The sequence below is a fragment of the Limulus polyphemus genome, unplaced genomic scaffold, assembly GCF_000517525.1.
Source record: "Limulus polyphemus unplaced genomic scaffold, Limulus_polyphemus-2.1.2 Scaffold103, whole genome shotgun sequence".
Taxonomy (NCBI): Eukaryota; Metazoa; Arthropoda; class Merostomata; order Xiphosura; family Limulidae; genus Limulus; species Limulus polyphemus.
Window position 1 is genome coordinate 1,086,893 of NW_013665713.1, and position 22,557 is coordinate 1,109,449.

The window sequence follows — 22,557 nt, forward strand, 5'->3', positions numbered from 1 at the left end:
GTATATGTCCCCAACTGAGGTGCCGAGCGTGTTGTGGCCCTTTTCAGTACCCTTAATTGAAGCCTACATTGTTCTTATGCTTTATAATGTGATTAATATTCACAGGGTTGAGCGGATAGGAGCACGATTTTCCCCGAGGTATTCACACACACACACAGTGGTATATAGATAGATAGGCAAACAGGAAAATATATAGTTAGATAGGAAAACATGCAGACGGAGGGACAAATGGACTGATAAATAGACAAACAAACAAACACAGACGAATGAATAAATATATAGACAGATATACAAATAGACACAGACTCATGGACGAGTAAATAGACACACGGAGAGTGACGCAGAAAGGCGAATAGATGCATAAAAACAAAATAATAAAGAGACAGAAACATGGAGATAGACAAAAATGGACGAAAAGACGGATAACAAACGTTTGTTTTTCTCTTTGCACAAGATGAAAAGTGGGATTTTTAAACGGTACATTAGCCATATTGTTTGATGCATATTATCAAGTCTGATGAGTAGAAATCACCATGCAGTAAAGTTATTTTTATTAAATTTCAACATTTTTATTTGTCCACGTAAGAATGGCGCCTTTATTAACCCACAAAATCCTTTGCTGTTCTGGATCAAAAGGCAGCGAAGCGTGGCACTTTAAAATAATTAAAGTTTTACTGCCTGAGGATAGAAGAAAAAATGAACATTTTTTTCTATACATCTTGGCAGTTACAGTTATTTCAAACATGATTGTATAATTCACTTTATAAAAAAAACGTTTTACGAAAGCAGTCTGATTGTCCCAGGAAGTACATTGACGCTTCTTCTCAAATATAAAGTCAATTACATTTGTGGATATCCATTAAAGGGTGAACACGTGTGCCTAAATTAACCAAAATGCTTCAAAGTAGTTCGGTTGGATTCGGATTGGTGTTCTGGACTGGCCAAATCAGATTCTGTATGTTATTGTCACAAATTACACAGGACATGGCGTGAGGACTGATATGGTGCGTTATCATGTTCAATGCAACATTATGAAAAATGTCACAATATGATAAGGTATTCGTGACATCTTAATCAGCCCTCTCAGGGGCTTATAATGCTAAAAACCGGGTTTCGGTGTCCGTGATGGGCACAGCATAGAAAGCCCATTCTGTAGTTTTGTTTTACAATAAACAAATCTCTCAATCTATTACCAGTGAACCAAGTTCATATCGAAAGCACTCTCCAGGTTACCATCAAACTCAGGACCATCCATCCATTAACAACCAAGTATTGGTATTATTTGTTCAATGTGATGATTTCTAATTACTCTGCAGCCCAGAGCTGATGCTAAAGACCCCGCAAGAGCCGATAGCTTTATATTCCGGCTGTAGTAAGTGGCTTATAGACTGCAGTCTGTTTGTTCACCATGAAATTCACATCCAAATTCACTGGTGACGACTCTATTTCTAGCTGGATGTTCTATTCATATACTGTGGTATTAAAATATGTTTGTTGATATAATAATTACGGTATTTATTAATACTACTGTACTCATACGAAGTTTTCATAAGAACTGTTTTTAGTGTTGTTTAAAATTTCAAATCTTGGAATCAATAGTGTGTTCTTTCGTTGATTAAATTATTTTAAAATATTTTGTTAGTTACCTACGCATTGCAAAAACCCGTGAAGAAAATAAAATGTAAAGTTTGAAACCTAATTTATTTTTTCGCCACTTTACCGCATTATGTTAATATAATTAATTATATCATTACCTTTAAAACTTATATTTATGAGCAGGCTAATAAGGCTATCTGCCGCCGTCCTTAAGTCTGAACTACTGATTAGAGGTAAGGCAATCTGTCAGCAGAAGCTTACCACCCACAATCCACGCTAGGAGATTGACTGTCACTCTAATAATCCACCCACAGCTTAAAATGTGGGAAATATTTTGTCGTATAGTACAGGTTGGAATTCGGCTCGTCAGCTCCAAAATCCAAAATTCTACCACAAGGTCAGCCCTCGCCTTGAAAAATCTTAGATCTAGATATTAGAAAATTATATATATAAAGCTCATGACCAGGATCAGTGTAATCGTTTTGAGTAAAATTATCAAAATCAATAGTATTATAAAAGCAGCAACAACAACAACATTGCCTATACGTTTTTATAGACCCCGATCTTTCGAAACATGTATTAGCCTATGCTAAATATCTGCAAATTAAAAGTGAAAATAGATTTCTATCATTACCAAATGGATCGTTATTTCATTTATTTATTTTTTCTTGTCTGTAGGCAATCTTTACAACCCAAAACAAAATACAAAGGAATACATTTTTTTTTACCTTGCGCCCCCGGTGAGACAGCGGTAGGTCTTCGGATTTACAACGCTAAAATCAGGGGTTCGATTACCCTCGGTGGAAAGAGCAGATAACAAAACACACACTTTAACCTGCAATATGTTAAAGGGAGAATAAATTAGTGAGGAGGCTATCATAATATTATTAATAAGAGCTGGAACAAATAATCGAGATAAAATGATATTACTTCAAAATAACAAGAAGACATTATTTCAATTAAAATATTTCAAAGTAGTCTAGAAAATACTGACTGTGTTTTGGACTATATATGTACATGTAGCTTTTCGTTCAACCATCAGCTAGCAAAAAGGTTTATAAATTTTGTTTGAGTAGGCATATACTGCTGGAAAAAAACATTTTGGGTGTCTCAGTGTTGTGTGTTAGGTTAATTGACTTTGTTTTAGTCGAATAATAGCATACGTTTTTATTTAAATCTTAATAATTTTCTGAAACATCCTTCGTTTATACAGGCCAGTGATATGTATATAAACATAAATATTTTTCGTATTTTAACTCTAAGTTAAAACACGTTTAGCATTTAAAATACAGAATAAATCTGAGAACTGATAATGATGAAGGATAAAGTAACTGTACTCTGCCAGGGTTTGACGTGAGTATTTTTAATGGTTACTTAATCTGTTTTGTTTTTGCTGCCTATAACATCTCAGAGCGGTAACTTGGGTCACATAGAGATAAATGTTGTAGGAAACATGAGTATGCTGTTGGATAAATGTTCCCACTGTAAACAGATTACTTGAAACTTGTAATAGAAGAGACGCCCTGTACACATGAAAAAGAGAAAGTGTGGTGTTTACTTCATTTGGAATGTTATATGGATAAGCATGCGTATAATATGATTTACACATTTCTGCTCGAAACAAATTTTTTTTTTTTTAATTTTTGCAAGAGTACTTAACGCGATAACTGAAGCATATTGAAAGGCTTAAAAATTACGACTTCAACTCCAGAGGAAAATCTTGGAATTGAACGTTCAAGAAAAATAAACCCGCTGGCGAGCTCCAAACTAAAACTGGAAAGACGACTTGTTGCAAGAACGTGTACAAAATATGGTACATTTTCCTTCTGATGTGTCAATCTTAAACCCCACGAGTAAAGCTAGCGATTGTAATACTGAATATTTTGGAAATGCCAAAGATATTTTAGTTTGAAGTTAAAAGTCCTTTATTCGTAAAATTGTTTTTAAATATATATTATCAAACTTATCTTAACAGAAAGCCACCTCAGCGGCACAGCGGCATGTCTGTGGACTTACAACGCTAGAAACCAGGTTTTGATACCTGTGATGGGCAGGTCACAGATAGCCCATTGTTTAGTTTGTGATTACTTACAAACAAACTTAACAAAATAAAATAGAGCCACACATAAAAAAGACAAATATCATAGGGTGCAAAATACAATGTGAAAGGTAAAAATGTGCCCTAGTACGAAAGGCCTCTGCGGAGGGAGGATTCACACATTGATTGCCATAAGCCGTCTATCGTATTTAATCTCTATTTGGAAACCTCACACGTGGAAAAGAAGAAAAATCCCACTAAGAACAAATACGAGTGTTCAAGCACATATAACTTCCCACATTGGTTGAGTACATTATATTAAAATAATTTTCATCACGCCATTCAGCAAGTCACCTGGCAACCAAAGACGATGTAAGGTCGCGGTGGAACGGAATGTTTCAAAATTACATTTTGACATTGTTTGGCATTACTTAAGTAGTCTAATGCCACCGAAAATTTATCGCTTTAGGGAAGGGTATGAAACGTACCTAACCTCCACCCTGATCAATTTACTGTTAAACTGCATGTTCAGTTGTGCTAATGAACCTAAATACCCTCAAATTATACCTTCCGTGCATGTGCAAGTCACCATCGATAGGTGGTGTACTCCGAAACAAGCGTAGTACAAGTGAAGTCTCATATTTAAAAAAAGGAATTGGAGTTTCAATATGAACGGTAGAAACAAGCGTAGTACAAGTGAAGTCTCATATTTAAAAAAAGGAATTGGAGTTTCAATATGAACGGTAGAAACAAGCGTAGTACAAGTGAAGTCTCATATTTAAAAAAAGGAATTGGAGTTTTAGCATGAACGGAAGAAACAAGCATAGTTCAAGTGACGTCTCATATTAAAAAAAAAAATTAATTGGAGTTTCAACATGAACGGTACCGTATGTAACACATGAGCTAAACTGTTAAGGTCTCTGACCTCATTTTGAGCTACCAGAGGATTGGCGACTATTGAGCAGCAGTTCGCCGTCACAAAGGTTTTGTTTTTGAGTGATTGAAAATTTTAGAACGCGTCCACAGCTGTAAGAGCAAAGCGTGTCCAGTATTATCATGGCTCGAACCTTGGACGTTTGGATCCATATTTCGATATGCTAATCACTAGTCCACACCGAGCTTAATATATATTATTCGTAACAATTTTTGAATTTTTTATATAAAGCTTCTCTAATATTAGTTTCGAATTTTATAAATTTTTACTGTTGCATGTTTTAAAAACACTTTAGTACTAAACTATATTGTTGAAATTCATTACGCTGAAGTCAAAGAAGTATAAGCTCTGTATTAGAAAGAAAATAATCCAGTTTATTAGAAACTGAAGAAATATCACATTTTTACGTAATGGTGAAGAAGGCATGTTACCTACCATTAGGTTCAAAAATTTTGGAAAAGAAGTCTTGACATAAATATATATATATATATTTATACCAACTGAATCATTTCTTATTTCTATCTCTAAGTCTAAGTAATTGGTTGATTGGTTGTCGTTAAATGCAAAGCTACACAATGGGCTATCTGTGCACTGACCACCACGAGTAACGAAACCCGATTTTTAGCGTTCTAAGCATTATTGCTGAACCACTAAAGGGGGGGGGATAATATAAGTAATGCATTTGTGCATTAAATATCGTAGCATCTGTTTTATTTCCAGTTCAGCTGTCATAGTACAGTCAGTATTGGCCTCATTATTGAAACTAATTAAATTATCAATGCATCTGTAAGTTAAAGACAAGAAATTTGAAGTTAAGACTTTTTTTTTCTTAAAGAAATTGTCATAAAGATAAATTAGAAACTTACGAGAATACCAAGCACTCCAAATAACCTGTTTGAAAACTTCGTTTTTAAGAGTGGACCGAGCGGAGACCAATTGTTTAGCGTACCAGACTATGGAGCTGTGGGTTCGTTATAAGAGTGACGGTCAAATCCTATTTTTCGGCCTGACAAGAGTAGCTCAAAAGTTGGGGATAAGTGGTATTGTCTATTTACTTTCCCTCTAATCTATAACTTCAAAAGTAGACGGAAACTCCTTGTAGCTTTGCGTGAAGTTCAACAAACAAACAGTATTTAAAAGCAATAACCATATATGTACGTACAGTAAATAATACCTTTTATATTTCTATTGTGAAGACATTAAATAGTTTCAAAAATAGGTAATTCATTTGGAAAATCAATAAATAAATGGACCAATAGGTTTAAAAATATAATCAAGCCTTTCACAGGAATTTTCATAATAGAGTCGTAAATGAAACAAACAATGTTTACTATCTGGAATAGCATTTATCTCTTTATATATAAGGTTTTCACCTAATGTATAATTCTAACGTTTGTGATAAACATCACGTAAACTGCAGATGTGAACGAGAAGCCTGTTGGGCAGTGAATTGGGGGATACAAAAGACAGATATGAAATCTTAAAAAACTATGATTTAGAATTTGAAATGGACAAATTAAGAGGATTGTGGTAAGTTAAAAGTTGTATTTAACAGTAAGTTTCTTCGTTTTTACTGAGCTAGTAATAAAACTGAATTAATTGGATATGTATGTAGTTTTGGAATTGCATATTGATACGCTTACTGTGAAAATGTAACAAGTTTAGAAGTGATGTTTAAACTTTTGGTAATACTAGTACACCGCGGGCTCAGCGGTAAGCTTGAGGACTTATAACGCTAAAATTATGGGGTTGATCCTCTACGGGCACACCACAAATTTCTCAAAGTAAGTACTCAAAGTTTTTCAGTGGAAAATCTGTATTGGAATTCAACTTGTTAACTACTACTTGAGGATATAAGTTTTGATATACATAAAACCGGTATCTATTTGTTTTATAACAACTTAACCTTAAAGCTATTTAATTTTGTTTTTGAACTGATTCAAAATAACAACAACAAATCCATTGGATAATTCTTTGTTTAACTTTATCGAAAATAAAGTATTTCTATTCTAAAAAAACAATCTAGGGGATATCTTGTGGTGAAAATGAGTTTAATTAGATATTCATGTTTTTTGTTTTATTCGATTAATCCTGTTTTACTTTATTCTGATAATATATATATTTAGATCCTATATCAAGAATGTCTTATCAATTGTACTCGTGTAAAACGTGTATCAAAGAAAGGTAACACCACGGTGATATGTCGCTTGTCAAACGAATTTGATGTTCATACACTCATATGCTAAATATCTATGGAACCATTTTCGTAGTTTTATAGTTGTTACTATTCAGCCTTGTCCAGACAAATTTTGTTTAAGAACTATGATTTTCACAATATGTGGGAAAAATTAGAAGGACTATAAATTAATTTAATTGGTTAACCGATAAAATGTTATGGTAATTAGAGAACTAAAGACCCAGTCAATTAACAAATTAATTATTATGATCAATAGCAGAATAAGGATCCAGTGAGTTAACTGATTAGAGGTTATTATCCTAAATGACTAAAAATTCGGGGTAAGGATCCATTGAGTTAACTAATTTAAGGTTATGGTTCTCATCTGATTGAATATTCAGAGTAAAGATCCAGTGAGTTAACTGATTAGATGCTATGATAATCAACAGACTGAAGATTCATTAGAGGTTAGGATCCAACGGACTAGTAGATGGGAAGGTATGTAAATTAATTAAAATGATTACACCCTTTGATGGTCTTTCTCGTAAGTATGCAGTCGATATTATCGTAAGGCACGTAACCGATTATATAAATATGTAACACAGAAATATACGAATACTTCATGATACAGAACTTTCCAGCAGTTCAATTGGTTCTTCTTGTATGTATAAGCATACATACGTATATTTGTGTTTGTATATATACATACACAGAAAGGCTATCTGAAAAGTAAAAGTAGGGCTGGTTTTCACAAGAGGGATAAATTAACAATATATTTTTTAATTATTAGTTTATCTGTAACCAGGCATGCACGTAGTGCTTGAAAGGTTTTAATTGAAAGCTACTATTCATAGAATGCCAAGGGAAAACAATTGTGCTTCCAGAAAGAAATGTCAATCTACAAACAAATTGTTAGTATCAATTACAAACTGGCCTTGGCAGTAGACGGACTTTGTCATTGATGTCAGTGTTTAATTAGGTTTGTTGATAAAGAAACGGAAGTGACGGTTGGGAAATGGTTGCCTGTGATAGAAGTCTTTCCACATTCCACCGGATGTTCATTAACTTGGACAGATAGTTAGGCGTCAAAATATGAATTTTGATTTTACACTCGTGCTCTAATTTCATTATATTTAAATTTAAGGCGGACCAAACGTCATTTAATTGTTTATTAAAAACTGGTATTTGAGCTATCGTTTCCGAGTATAGACTCAGTGTACAGTGTATATAATATAATTATATGGAGGTATCTGCATATAATCTATATTTGTTCTCTCGTATAATATTGTGGGAAAAGCCTTTTGAACTTTTCATTAATTTTAATTTCACACGAACTGTATAGAGTCATTTTTTTTATTAAAACTTTCCAGTATATAGATATTTGTCCTTTAGAATTGAAAGAATAACACTGATTTATTTTGTTGCCTGACAAACGATCGAGGCTTAGAATATGTCCGTATTTTAAAACTCTTTTAAAACAAAAACAATTAATTTTTTTCTTCTTTTTAACAGGTAAGAGTTTCATTAGGTTAATGGAGATAAGGTTAATAACCTAAAAGTAACTAGTAATACATTGGAAGTAAAGTAAAATAAGACATTGATTTATTTTGTTGCCTGACAAACGATCGAGGCTTAGAATATGTTCGTATTTAAAAACTCTTTTAAAACAAAAACAATTAATTTTTTCTTCTTTTTAACAGGTAAAAGTTTCATTAGGTTAATGGAGATAAGGTTAATAACCTAAAAATAACTATTAATACATTGGAAGTAAAGTAAAATAAGACATTTGAGGATCATTAGGTCAGTGATGGGCAAAGAAAAGTAATCCACGGGCCACATGTCCCTCCATTATGAGTCATAAGCCAAAAAAGACGTATTAGAATAAAAATGAGCTATATATGAAATATATTATAGGATACAAAGAGGTCTTAGATTTACCCTTAGAGGACCAACACTGCACTAGGATATCTGATTATAGAGTGCACTAACATATTATACTGTAGCCTTAAGCCTTAATACACCACTTTTTAAACTTAGACAACACTAACATATTACACTGTAACCTTAAGCCTTAGTACACCACTTTTTAAACTTAGACAATACTAACATATTATACTGTAGCCTTAAGCCTTAATACACCACTTTTTAAACTTAGACAGCACTAACATATTATACTGTAGCCTTAAGCCTTAATACACCACTTTTTAAACTTAGACAGCACTGATATATTATACTGTAGCCTTAAGCCTTAATACACCACGTTTTACCACAGTTAAACAATTGAATCGTCATCGAATTAGACAAGAGGAGGTTTTCGGATGAAAGTAACTTTACTGATTTTTCATTGGCTCATTGAAACTACAATTCTACGTTCATCGACACTACAATGTTGTAGTCCAGTCAATAATATATATATATACTACAACACCAAAATACCTGAACTTTTCTGTTTTTCTCCTCTCAATAATGTTTTTACCGGTTTCGTGAGTTCAAAGGTCACTCCTCAGGATATTGTTTTACAGTGAATTCTATTGTCCATTCTGTGTTTTCTACTATTGCTTTTTTTTTTACCGCTGCACAATTCCAACTAACCTTGCTTAAATACTGTTATTTCTGCAGTAAAAACTATTAAGGAATAAACACAAAACAAAAGGTATCAAGTACTGAGGCGTTTTATTATTTGTATCCACAGGGGGAACTTGTATGTGTTTCGGGTATCTATCTGTCTTTCTATATATATATCAACCGGGATGAGCTGCGAGGACTCTGAGATAAAAGGCTTATACTTTAGGATCGTCATAACTACCACGTACGCTGAGTTATTAGTTTTATAGCCAAATATTTGCTCCTGAAAATTTTAATTAGCGATAACACTTGAAGTGTTACGACAAACAAAATAAATTTGGTCACAAATAACGCAATATTTCAAAAAGCTGATTATCATTTACAGCTATTACAGGATTAAGTCATAAAAGAAATAAAGTGGCGACAGATATTGTGAACATTTTGTATAGGTAGCAGCCGATGAGTAATTATTGAGAAGTGTTGATAAAGTGCTTCTGTTCTTTCTCTTTCTTCTATTAAACACTTCATAATAACGTAATTCCTGCGATAAATTGCAGGTATGAATAGTTTTTTTTTTATTTTTAATTAATGCACAAAGCTACACAAGGGCTATCTGTGCTCTGCCCACCACGGGTATCGAAACCCGGTTTTTAGCGTTGTAAGTCCGCAGACAAGGTATGAATAGACAGAAACAATCAAGTTAGTCTGTAAGAGTATATAAGTTTGCATATAGCGTCAAGATAAAAATTATATTTCAAATCTAGGTACTTCAGTCGTTCATAAAAATATCATCAACAGTTGTGCCACTACGTTCTTTAACACATCTTTTAATGTTAATTTTATTGAGGTGGAAACTTTAGAATATCGATTTAATTTTTTTTTTCAAATTTTGTATCTTCAGTTACATATTAATGTTCTGAAGTGGCAGTTTGATAGTTTAATTACATTTATTATATTACATGGTTGCAGGTATAAGAAAACAATAGCAGGGATCGGAGTAGCGGCACAGAAGTACAACCCAGAAATGACTCCAACGATAGCGGAGGAGCTGGCTGTTACTACATTGGTTGATAAGTTACTGCACATGAGAGAGGTAAAGAACGGTATAAGCACGTGCGTGACTTGGGAATGTTGAGATACATACGGTGAAGTTAGCAAAGGAGTATTATTTTCTGAATACTGTAGATTTAAAAGTGGTTTAATGTTGAAGTAAAAATAAAATTAAGATGAAACCGGTGATATTTTTCTAAAAGTTACTTGTGAAAATTAAAATGTAAACAAAAATGTTTACCAGTGGCGTTAATGCACTTAAGTGTCATATGACACAATGTTGTCTACACTGTGTATATGACGTCAATAGAAGTGAGTTTGTATCAACTGTCTGTAAACCGCCTGGTTGTGCTCGCCGTCTTGTCTCGATATAGATAATGGTTTTATTTCTTTTGAGGGCAATGAACTGATGTGATACAAATGCAAGCAGTGTATTTGCATTTGGGAAATTCCCTGACATTATGCACAGTATATTTCCTATAAACGTTTTTGTTTTTGTTTCTAGCTAAACTCCCCTGAAAGTAACGCTATTAGATTTGTAAATATCTTGTAGCTAGGATTTTTCCTATTTTAAATTTCAGAATATCACCAGAACATTACAGTAATGCTTGTGAAAGAGGTAGAGTATCTTACGTTAAATCTCAGTAACGCTTGTGAAAGGGGTATAGTATCTTACGTTAAATCTCAGTAACGCTTGTGAAAGGGGTATAGTATCTTACGTTAAATCTCAGTAACGCTTGTGAAAGGGGTATAGTATCTTACGTTAAATCTCCATAAAAACTGCCACGGCACGTTTGTTAGAGAAATCGAAAGTGAGAAGGGGGGATTTAATGGATAAGCATTTATTTTTCTTATTTCCTATGTAGTTATTGGACAGCAAAGTGGACTCCATTCCTAAATCAAATTCTCTGTTCGTCCGAGAATCTGGAAGTGGTAGTGGCTTCTACTACAACACCGTCGTAGACGACGAGGATTACTATGACTATTATGGCTCTGGAAGTGGAGATTTATGGGGTAGGTTCGATTTTTCATCGGGCAGCGGAGACAGCAATTCTTTCATCACATCTATTCCCATTCCTACTGAAGAAGAAACAGGTGGTATGTTTTGTTTTACGTTCAGGGTAAGGATGTTCGAGCTTTTCTGTTTTGGGATGCTGGAGCTTCCCCAAGTTCTGCTTTCTTACTAACCAACCACGCCTAACAACCGCCATTGTCTTGATTACCACAGAAATCTAAAGCTTGCAGTCAGTCACACAGATAATCTTTTGCACTTTCAGGACAGAAAAACAAAACCAAAACATTCGATTCATAATCACAGGGTTTTTTTATTATTCAGTCTGATCAATTGGGAAATGTTTCTCCTACCTTCTTATGCACGGAATCTTGCTTTACTGGAAAATCAGGTTTTGATCTACCGGTCGAGTTTTGTTGTACCTTGAAATTCATTTTTCTTCTTGTCAGATTGTATTGTAGATATAAATCATATTATATAACATACCACTTTTTTCATAGATTCTAGAACGAATTATCGAAATAATATTTTCTCATTTACTCAAGGTAAGACAGAACCCTACTTTGTCAAGCTGTTTCTTACATCATCTCCTGTCAATTACACGCACTTGTATTCATAGATAATTATGTTATTGTACTTTGTTCAGGTTGCATTAGGCCCATTAATAAATGTATTGAACGAAAAATGAAAACAAAATGAAGTAAATAAGTTAAACAAACGTCTAACTGAAAACTATTTTCTCAGGAGTTTTCGGGCAGACACCCTTCGTCAGGCAGTATACACCGTTTGTTAACTTGTTTGTTCGGGTACTCAGGAATAACTCCCGAATGCATATATTATAGAATCACGTGTTGTTTCTTCTGCATCGTATTATGCACTTGTTAAGTTTTGATAAAATAATTTTTAAATTATCAAATATAAACTTACGTTGAACATATTTAACCCTAATTCTATACACTATTTATGGTTTCAAGTGTAGATTACATAGTCAGGTCATGTGAAAAAGCTTATAATTATTTAATATAAGCAATAATAGAGACTTTTTTTTCCTCTCAAAAAGTAAGGCAGTCACCTTTTAACTACATAGGTATTTAAAGATTTTGTTTTTGAAATAGAGAACATTCTGGAGGAATAAATAGAATCTTCCAGTAAAAAGAAACGGTTTTAGCACTATTAGTAAGATCATTTCATACAGTGTTTACAGCGAAACCAGTTGTTACAATTTAGACCACATCCAAGTCGAGGGAACAACAAAACCTAGAATGAAAGACGTTTGGTTTGTTTTCTCCATCTGCCATTTCCAAAAAACAACAAACAAAGCAATAAACAGAGTTGAAGCTCCGCAAATTCTATTGTTAGTAACAAATGAATATAAAGGAAAATTTGAGAGAAGCGATACCTCAAATGCAATAGCATAGTTGACTAAAGCATTTATCTCCCTAGTTAACAGAGGCACGTGTTTGAATCTCAGTTTTAATTCTTGAGAAAGGAAAAGGTTAATCTCCTACCCTAACTTTTTATTCTAATTCTTAGTAATTCTACGCAAGATTTTTCTCAAGTATTAGCAATACTGGTCTCCAGTCTCTTTATATTAAATAATAGTAACTCTTCTCTCCACTTGTTACATTAAGTACTTGTTGTATATTAAGTATTAGTACCCCCTCTCTCTTCAGTTGTCTTATTAAGTACTTGTAAATAATGCTTAAGATGTGTTAATTACTAGTAAAATGTTTAAGTTTTTGTGTTAAGTACTAGTAAACAGTGCTTAAGTTCTTTTGTGTCAAGTGCTAGTAAGCACTGCTTAACTTGTTTTAAGTTAAGTACTAGTAAATAATGATTAAATTGTTTTAAGTTAAGTACTAGTAAATAATGATTAAATTGTTTTAAGTTAAGTACTAGTAAATAATACTTAAGTTGTTTTAAGTACTAGTAAATAATGCTTAAGTTCTTTTGTGTTAAGTGCTAGTGAACTCTCCTCAAGTGTTTCATGTTAACTACTAGTTAAGTGCTAGTAATTCTTTTATGTTAAGTATTATTAACCTCTCCTCCTCGAGTTTTAGAAAGTATTCTCAGTTTGTTTTACATTAAGTATCAATTATACATATTTCATATACCATAAACTAGACATATCTAGTTGAAGAACTGACTTTCGTGAATCCTTAAAATGTTCTATAAGACTGACTGCTTTACTCGTGAAGTAACAAATGTGAAAAACAGTTTACATTAACTCTTTCATTGCTACGTTTATAGATAAATAACTCTCTCGCTGGCAAATTTATTTTTAGAAATAGAAACACGTGCTGCTGCATTTACTTATGACCCCTTTATTGCTTGCATGTCATATCTTTTTAAAGATGCTATCATGAAATATTTCACAGATGATTATGTTCTCAGATTCTGAGGAGTAAAAAGTAGAATAATTATTCGTGCATTTAGTCCTAAAATTTACAGATTAATATGCAACATTTATGATTTTATTTTAAATTATGCCCCACTGATTCGCGAAGCATATTGGTTTGCCCCTTTCCGTTTGTTCGTTTGTCTGTCCCGATCTTGTGGACAGGATATCTCATATCTCAAGACTGAATGAATGGATGTTGACGAAACTTATACAACAGGTACGACACATGGATCTCTAGAACTGATTAACGTTTGAAGATCATGGGTAAAAGATTAAATTCAAAAGGTCAGTAGTACATAGTAAAAATCTTCCTCAATTTCGGGGACATAATGTTTCAAAACAAAATGAATGCATATTGACCAAACTTATATAACGGGTAATACACATTAAGTTCTAGACCTGATTAACTTTGGAAGGACATGGGTAAAACTTTACGGTCAGTCAAATTTCAAGACTAAAATATTGCAGCATAACATACTCGAAAGTTGCACTTGTTAATTTTCAAACTATTGATATCATTCCATTGCATGCCTATATCTCAGAACACTTATTTAATATCACATTTTCAACGTTAAAACAAAGGTTATACTATGTGGCAGTGTTCTAAAGGGGGACATACATGTCCATGGGGCAGTGTTCTATAGGGGGACATATGTGTGTCCATGGTAGTGAAAGAGAGAATTGAATCCAGTGTGAGAGTGATGACGATGTAAAGTAGAATTACTTTAGTTAGATTGTGAAAGAAATAGATACTGTTTTAAGATAAGAAATAAAACAAGTCAGGTAGCAAAAACTTAAATTTGTATATCGTGTATGAGTAGTTTATCAAAACGTTTGGATCCCCCTTCTGGCCTCTACAGCAAAAATTCCATTTTATATTAGATCATCAACTGCCACGAATAATTTGTGATGCAATACGCATTTATTATGTTATTGGAAGTTTCTTTAATATAATACTGATACAAATATATTGTTCATTGTATGATATTAATGTACAAAACCCACTCACTCATTATTCACCTTTCCTGTTAAATGCTCACTGAGTCATGTCACTGTATTAATAAGTTTGTTTCATCTATTTACCTCGATGATATCAACATGTTGTTTATTCGTGATGTCGGTAATTTTGACACTGTTCAATATTTGTAAGTTAGCCAGTACACTTATTCCGTTGTTCTAGGAACTAAGTGCGTGTACCTAAACAACATATTCATATCTTGGATTACACTCAAAGCTACTCGAGGCCTATCTGCGTTAGCTGTCCTTAGTTTAGAAGTGGTAGACTAGACAGAAGGCACCTATTCAACACCACCTATTGCTAACTCTTGTCTCACCAAATACTGGGATTTGACTGTCACTCATATAACGCACTCACAGCTACTAATTGTATGGCGCGATTTTTTTGGCATATTTTATATAAAATGTTTATATGATTATGTTTAATTCAGTGGCGTACGAAGTGGGAGAACGCCCCCCCCCCACTTTCAATATGCCCCAGTAAAAATGCATCAAAATTAGGAAAATTACTTTCATAAAAAGAAGGAGAATGCATACAATTTAATCCAGAACCCAAGAGCTTAAGCTAACCCTGGACCGTGGCCGTAATGGGTGCGCCTGTAGTGCACACTCCCTCGCTTCGCTCGGTCAAATAAGCCTCCCCACTTTTAATTTGCCTTCTACACCTTTGTAATGTATTGTATCAATTCATTAAAACAAAACACAATCATCGATTTAATTTTATTCAGTTCCCCAAACAAGTTTGAATAAAGAGTTATTAACTTTAAATAAATCTTGCATATTTCACATATAAGAATGTGAAAATGACTTTTTATGTAACGTGCTTTTCTCTAAGTGCAGCACGTTTAGCATTCCCGAAAGTCTTATTCAGGCCTAGTTATTGTAGGCGCGAGTCAATTACGTCAAACGTCGTGCAAGTAGTAGTAGTAGTACGATCGAGAGCCATATCCGAAGAACGCGCACAAGTGTTCCGAGGGCCGGGAATGTCCTACTAGTTAGCGTGCCTTGTCTGTAGCTCCGGGGTTCATGACTGGCGACCCGTTTTAGTAAAAACTTGCTCCACACTTTGGGGGCCCTGGGTGCACTATAAGAGTGACCGTCAAATTGCAATTTTAGGTAGGACAAGAGTAGCCTTAGAGTTGTCAGTGACAGATAGTCTTAAGCACAATAATTTCTCACAAAGCTATGAGTAAACCATGTGCGCAACAGCTGGCAAGTGATCCAGACAACGAAAGTCGACAGGCAAATAATTCAGAAAGAGAATTAACGAAGTAAAAACTAAATGCGAGAAACAACTTAACTAGGGGTAATAAAACAAATACCATAATAATGAATAACTATTATTATTATGAATAATCATTAAAATTAATATGTATAAAATGAGTGTTTATTTGTTTTAGATCAAATTCACACTGGATTGTCTGCTTTGTACATCCGGAATGAAGCCCTGGATTTTAGCGTTGTAAGTCCGTAAACTTACCATAGTCAGATCGGGATCTAAAATGAGTTAAGAGCCAAAAACGAAAGCAATAATAGGAAGACCAAAAACAACAACAACGAAAATCACATTTTATACAATTTTGATTCCTTTTACAATGGCAGAAGCAGCAATTAGCGAAGATACTGATTAATGGCCACAAAATATAAACAACAGGATAAGAATTAGATCATTAAAACATGGAAATGTACATGTTAAAGGCGTTATTTTTCCATCAAAATGGAAGTCAGTCTGGAATACGATTTTCACAAAGTGAAAAACATGAATAAAGTGCCATGTGCCCATGGTTGATAGATTCTTTAAAACTAGATGCAGTGTTCTATTTTATTGTAAATTAGTTTGTTTTCGTTCCTCGAAATATATTAATAACACTCGAGTCTCACATGGAATGCAGTTGAGAGAAGTGGATAACAGTGAAAATATGAGATGATGACACAAGGGTCTTTAATATCAGTTGATTTAATTACACAGAATGTCATTTTTAGTTGTTTGTTTTTGTGACAGCCATTAATTGATGCTGCAGATTCTTATAACTGGTCAAAAACTTTCAAAACGTTGCACATTTCAGTGTTTTAAACAGTGAAACGTGCCTCCCAGTGACACAGCGGCATGTCTGCCGACTTAAATCGCTAGAAACAGGATTTTGATACTCGTGGTGGGCAGAGCACAGATAGCTCTTTGTGTAGCTTTGTGCTTAATAATAAACATAAACAGTAAAACATTTTTGTTTCGATGCATCAACTCTTAAACGACAAATGTTATATTTAAACAAAATCTGACTGAAACAGTAATAAATGATATATATTACTATTCGATTTCCCTGCCATTTATACAGAAGAAATGTTTTTCTTTATGGTATGACTTTTTAAACCCAGATTTTCTGTTCAATAGCACAGAAGCTGGATAGGATAAACCATGATGTGAAATATTAAAATAAAATTAAAGATTCTGGAGGTTCAGTTGGTTTGTCTTAAAAACATGAATTTTCTCTCTGAAAAATAAACTGACAATAATGATAATTTACCCAACTTGATGAAGGGATAATAAAAACTTGAAATCTTGGAGTTGTCTGGAAGTATACTTTGACTGTTTTAATTTTTGTTGTAACGTTCCAAACTTACGTTAGAGTTATTTGTAGTTTAAAATTTTAGAAATACAAATTACAAAGGTATATCATGCGACACTAATTTGGTGTACTCCATGCTATCCATCTTCTGTTGTTATCGATAACTCAGGTGTTATTCTTTGTTATTGCGAACTGCCGTAAAAGTTGTCTTGACTTATTTGTTCTCAGCTTAATTTCAAAGATCTTTGATTTTTTATCACGCATTTTTTTTGTAGTCTAGACTTGGATTTTCCAGGCTCGCAACTTAACATAGAACATAAAACTATAACACAGTTGTGCTTGATATTTTCACATACCTGCACTTTATCTTTTTGCCAAGAACTATTAGTATACATGTATATTTATTTATGTGGACGAACATATTTATAAGATATAGTTACAGAGTTGGTATAATGGCAGACTAAACTGTTATTATTGTAATACCAGAAGTATGAGAAATAAAATGGACGACTTTAGGGCATTTGTCAAACAGAGGATTTTAATATAATCGGAATAATTGAAACCTAGTTAAATGTAGAGAATTTTGGTGACAGGAATATCTGAAATACAGGGTTATGTGTTGTTTGATAGGGATAGAGTACTAAAAAGAGAGGTAAGAGTGGATTTATATGTAAAATGTGAGTTGTAGCCTGTTCATGTTTATGATATCAAAGTTAACAACAATGAGAACGAATCTATTTGGGTTTCTGTTAGTGGTTATAAGGGGAAAAGATGTTTAGTTGGAATTTGTTACAGACCAACAGATAAAACTGACGAAATTAATGAGAAACTCTACCGTGAGATAATTCGACTGTTAAGAAGGTCATAATTATGGGAGTTGTCAATTTCAGGCATACGTATTGGGAAATGTTAGAGTCAAATCATGAGTGAGAAACTGTTCAGGATGGTTTTCTTTTCACCATTTGGTTAGGGAACCTATTAGGAACAATGCTATTTTATATTTATTGTTAACACCTAATAAAGATATGGTTGATAAGGTAGGGGTTGAGGAACATATGAGTGCAAGTGATCATTGTTTAATTAGATATGATGTTTTACTGCATATGGAGAAAAGGAATAATGAGATATTGGTTCTAAATTTCAAAAAGCTAATTTTGAAAGATGAGACAAGAATTATTTGCTGTGAATTGGGCAACTGTGTTTTGGAGATACTGATTAAATGTGGAAAATTTAAAAAGGTATTTTTTTAAATATTCAAGATAGACAAAAAAAATGGTGGCTGCATAGTAACAAACTAGGTTGGCTCACAAAGGATATAAAGAAAAACTATTATAACCATAAGAAGTGTAAATTCATTACAATGTTGGGAGATCTGAAGGACTACAGAAGATCACGAGAGTTGGTCAAACGGCAAATTAGAAATATGGGAAAAGAGGTTGGTTAAAAATGTCAAAATAAATAGTAAGGATTTTTCCAAATAAATTAACGAATGTTAGAATGGAAGGAAAACCTTCGAAGGATGACATCGGAAGGCTAATATCTGGTGGTTATGAAATGGCTGGATTATTAAATTCGACTATTTTGTCTCGGCAATCTGTGGGTCGCGGGTTCGAATCCCCGTCCCACCAAACATGCTCGCCCTTTCAGCGTTATAATGTGACGGCCAATCCCACTATTCGTTAGTAATAGAGTAGCCCAAGAGTTGGCGGTGAGTGGTGATGACTAGCTGCCTTCCCTCTAGTCTTACACTGCTAAATTAGGGACGGCGGCTAGCGCAGATGGCCCTCGTGTAGCTTTGCGCGAAATTCAAAACAAACAAACAAACAATCGACTATTTTTTCCGTTTTACTAATAAATATTTAATCAATATTCCTTAACCTGAACAGCTAATAAGTGGAAAAAAAGGTTAACAAAATTCTGAACCTGTTAAGAAAAAAATGGTAAAGCACTTTTTATTTTTTCTACCAGGGTAGTAGGCTTCTCGAAAAGGTTATATTTTTCGGATGTAGTGGATGCAGTTAATTTCAGGGAGTTTAAGGATAAGCTTGGTAAATATTTGAATGATAAGGGCTGGCTTAGAGTTGTTTTTTGAAGGATTTAGTTTAATTTAGTGGATAGGACAGCCGAGATAGATCGAAAGGTCCATTGCTGTCCTTTAATGTTATGTTAAGATTCAGCTAACCCTTAAACTTTGAAATTCAACTCTAAAGGGCTTGAATAGCACACACAAAAATTACTCATATGTTCATGGTTATCGCTCTTTCCGCGAAAACGCTCTTCTCAGTTTGGGCCCCTGGGTGCGCTGTAAGCGTGACAATTAAACCACGTTTAGACAAGAGTATCCAAGCGATGTTAGTGTGTGCTATTTGATAGCTGCCTTCATTCTAGTTTATCAGTTCAAAATTGGTACGGTTATGCATAGATAGTCATTTGAGTAGCTTTTCGCGAAAATTCTGAAACAAACAAACATCATGTGTAAATGTAGTAATAATATATAATTAAAGATACATTGCAAAAAACAACAATAATTTATAAGAGTAAATAGTTCAAATGGATATAAGCTATGTATTTTGAGTTGTGAAATATAAGCATGAATTCCACATGTAATTGTTGTGCAATATTCCTTTTTAGTGGCGCTATCTGTTGCCAAAAGTTAGCTTTACCCAAAAGCTTCCTTAAATTCAATAAACATTTCGCTACTACTTGAGCTTTGAATCTTACTTATGTTATTGCACGTATATTTTGTTAAGAAGCTCTATTTGCTTTGTGGAACCCATAGGTGTCAAAGGTTCTATCAGCTTGCTTATATATATTAATAATATTTAATGGGAATACACTCTATTAAGTGTTGTTTTCGATTCTAATAACTTTCTTTGACATGGTTAATAGAAAATTAAAACATATCACTAGGTGATGAATTGAAGAAAGAAATTTCAGTGTGTTTGTAACTATACTGCTACGCATAAAATCGTATTTGTCAAGTACCATCAATAGGAGGAAATATTTCACAATATTGATTAATTAATTAAACTTGTTTGTTATTTTACAGTTACTGATAAAGAAGAACATGATATACATTTCACTCATGGTACAACAGAAACTACTAAGGGAAAAGATAAAGACAGTTCATCGGAGAAGCTTTTTGCTGGAGCCATCGCTATTTACAGTTGCCTCGTGTTTCTGGTTATGCTATAGTTTCTGCAGCCAACTTAAGTCAAAGGTCACCAGTGCTCGTGCTGTGTGGAAGTATAAAAAAGACAGAAAGCTGTTATATGTACGTTGCCATGTATTTTGCAAGCGGTTATCCTTGCAAGACTTCTTTAAAAAGGCTACGTTTAATCTATTTCTGACTAACTTAATATGAAAAACTATGTGTCGCCTTGCCTCTTTGAATAAGGCTTTCGCGAGTTGATGTACTAAAACCAAAACTTTCCTGAAAGTGAAAGGTTTAGCAAAAATACTTCCATTGTTCTTTATGTAATATCTCCACACAGAGAAGATGGATCCTATTTTGTTCTGTTTGTGACACTTCTTATCGTTTGCTTTTGTTATTGTTTATTATTCAAGTGCCATTTTCTATTTTTCTGTTTTTATTTTTACTGATTAGTAAACGGATTTATACACTTGCTATAGAGCGGCTCGTCAACAGCAACTGTTTGTCACGTTATAAAGAATAGCGTTATGTTAGATATTCACAGCAACAGGACAGTGATAACTATAACACTCATCCGTGTGTTTTGAAAGTGTGAGATGTGAGCTTTTGATTAACCTATCGCTATTATATAAAACAACAAGATATAAAACCTATTAGTCAATTCACAAATCGTTCAAACATGATTTATTTCTTTGTTTTGAAGAAGTTGGCTGGTAGGTGGTGCTTGAACTAAAACGAAGCCATGACTTATTCTAATCTGATTTAATATGATACAGTTTTGTTGTAATCTGTCTTATGTTAATAGCCTTCGGAAAAAAAATGACAGAAACATCGGTCCATTAATAAATAATATTTTTATGAAACAATGCTATATTTAGAATACTAACTGTTGAATTACAACACCTTTAGCAAGCCTGAACTGTAGGAAATTATCATTTCTCTATCTTTGAGAGCGTGTTTTAATAACCGTAATGTATGTATTAACGTAAGAGCACATATTAACTCAAAACGATAAAGGTCCGAAAGGAAAATGCACAATTTTCTTAGTTTTATTTTTAGGGGGGATTTATATGCAGTATCCGGTAATTGTGATGGTTTAATGACGTACGACACAAAAACGAATAATTATCGACCTTGAATTTCGCTACATCAGCATTAAGAATTTATGACACGAAATATTTTGACATAATAGAAAGGTGAAGTAGGAATGTGTGTTGTCTATGAGTTAGTTAAATTAGAGCCCACATGTGTTAGCTGTGAGTTCGTTAAGTTAGAGCGCACATGTGTTAACTGTGAGTTAGTTAAGTTAGAGCACACTCGTGTTGGCTGTGAGTTCGTTGCTCTAACTTAACGAACTCACAGCTAACACATGCGTGCTCTAACTTAACGAACTCACAGCTAACACATGCGTGCTCTAATTTAACTAACTCACAGCCAACACGAGTGTGCTCTAACTTAACTAACTCACAGTTAACACATGTGCGCTCTAACTTAACTAACTCACAGTTAACACATGTGCTAACACATGTGGGCTCTAACTTAACGAACTCACAGCTAACACATGCGTGCTCTAATTTGCTGTGAGTTCGTTAAGTTAGAGCGCACATGTGTTAACTGTAAGTTAGTTAAGTTAGAGCACACTCGTGTTGGCTGTGAGTTAGTTAAATTAGAGCACGCATGTGTTAACTGTGAGATCGTTAAGTTAGAGCACGCATGTGTTAGCTGTGAGTTAGTTAAATTAGAGCACACACGTGTTGGTTGTGAGTTAGAGCACACACGTGTTAGCTGTGAGATCGTTAAGTTAGAGTACACACGTGTTAACTGTGAGTTAGTTAACATAGAGTACACATGTGTTAACTGTGAGTTACTTAAGTTAGAGTACACATGTATTGGTTATGTGATAGTTAAGTTAGAGCACACATGTATTGGTTATGTGATAATTAAGTTAGAGCACACATGTATTGGTTATGAGATAGTTAAGTTAGAGCACACATGTATTGGTTATGAGATAGTTAAGCTAGAGCACGTATGTGTTAGCTGTGAGATAGTT

At 33.7% G+C, this 22,557-nt stretch overlaps 1 protein-coding gene and 1 long non-coding RNA gene across 3 annotated transcripts in view; one reads left to right on the forward strand and one right to left on the reverse strand.

Annotated features, from left to right (window-relative positions):
* LOC111088780 overlaps positions 1–9,303 on the reverse strand; it is a 36,786-nt gene extending 27,483 nt beyond the window's left edge. The window contains exon 1 of the long non-coding RNA XR_002613201.1: positions 9,181–9,303. This is a non-coding gene — a long non-coding RNA (uncharacterized LOC111088780). The remainder of the gene's footprint in view (positions 1–9,180) is intronic.
* The window catches only part of LOC106470380 (glypican-5-like), a 154,508-nt gene extending 133,544 nt beyond the window's left edge, over positions 1–20,964 (forward strand). Inside the window, exons 5-7 of one of the 2 annotated variants that reach the window (XM_013930933.2) lie at positions 10,279–10,402; positions 11,226–11,457; positions 20,403–20,964. In XM_013930933.2, the coding sequence (XP_013786387.1) occupies positions 10,279–10,402; positions 11,226–11,457; positions 20,403–20,548 (502 nt within the window). In that variant the 3' untranslated portion in view covers positions 20,549–20,964. The remainder of the gene's footprint in view (positions 1–10,278; positions 10,403–11,225; positions 11,458–20,402) is intronic. The other variant, XM_022399754.1, reaches the window with a different exon arrangement.
* The last annotated feature ends 1,593 nt before the right edge of the window (positions 20,965–22,557 follow it).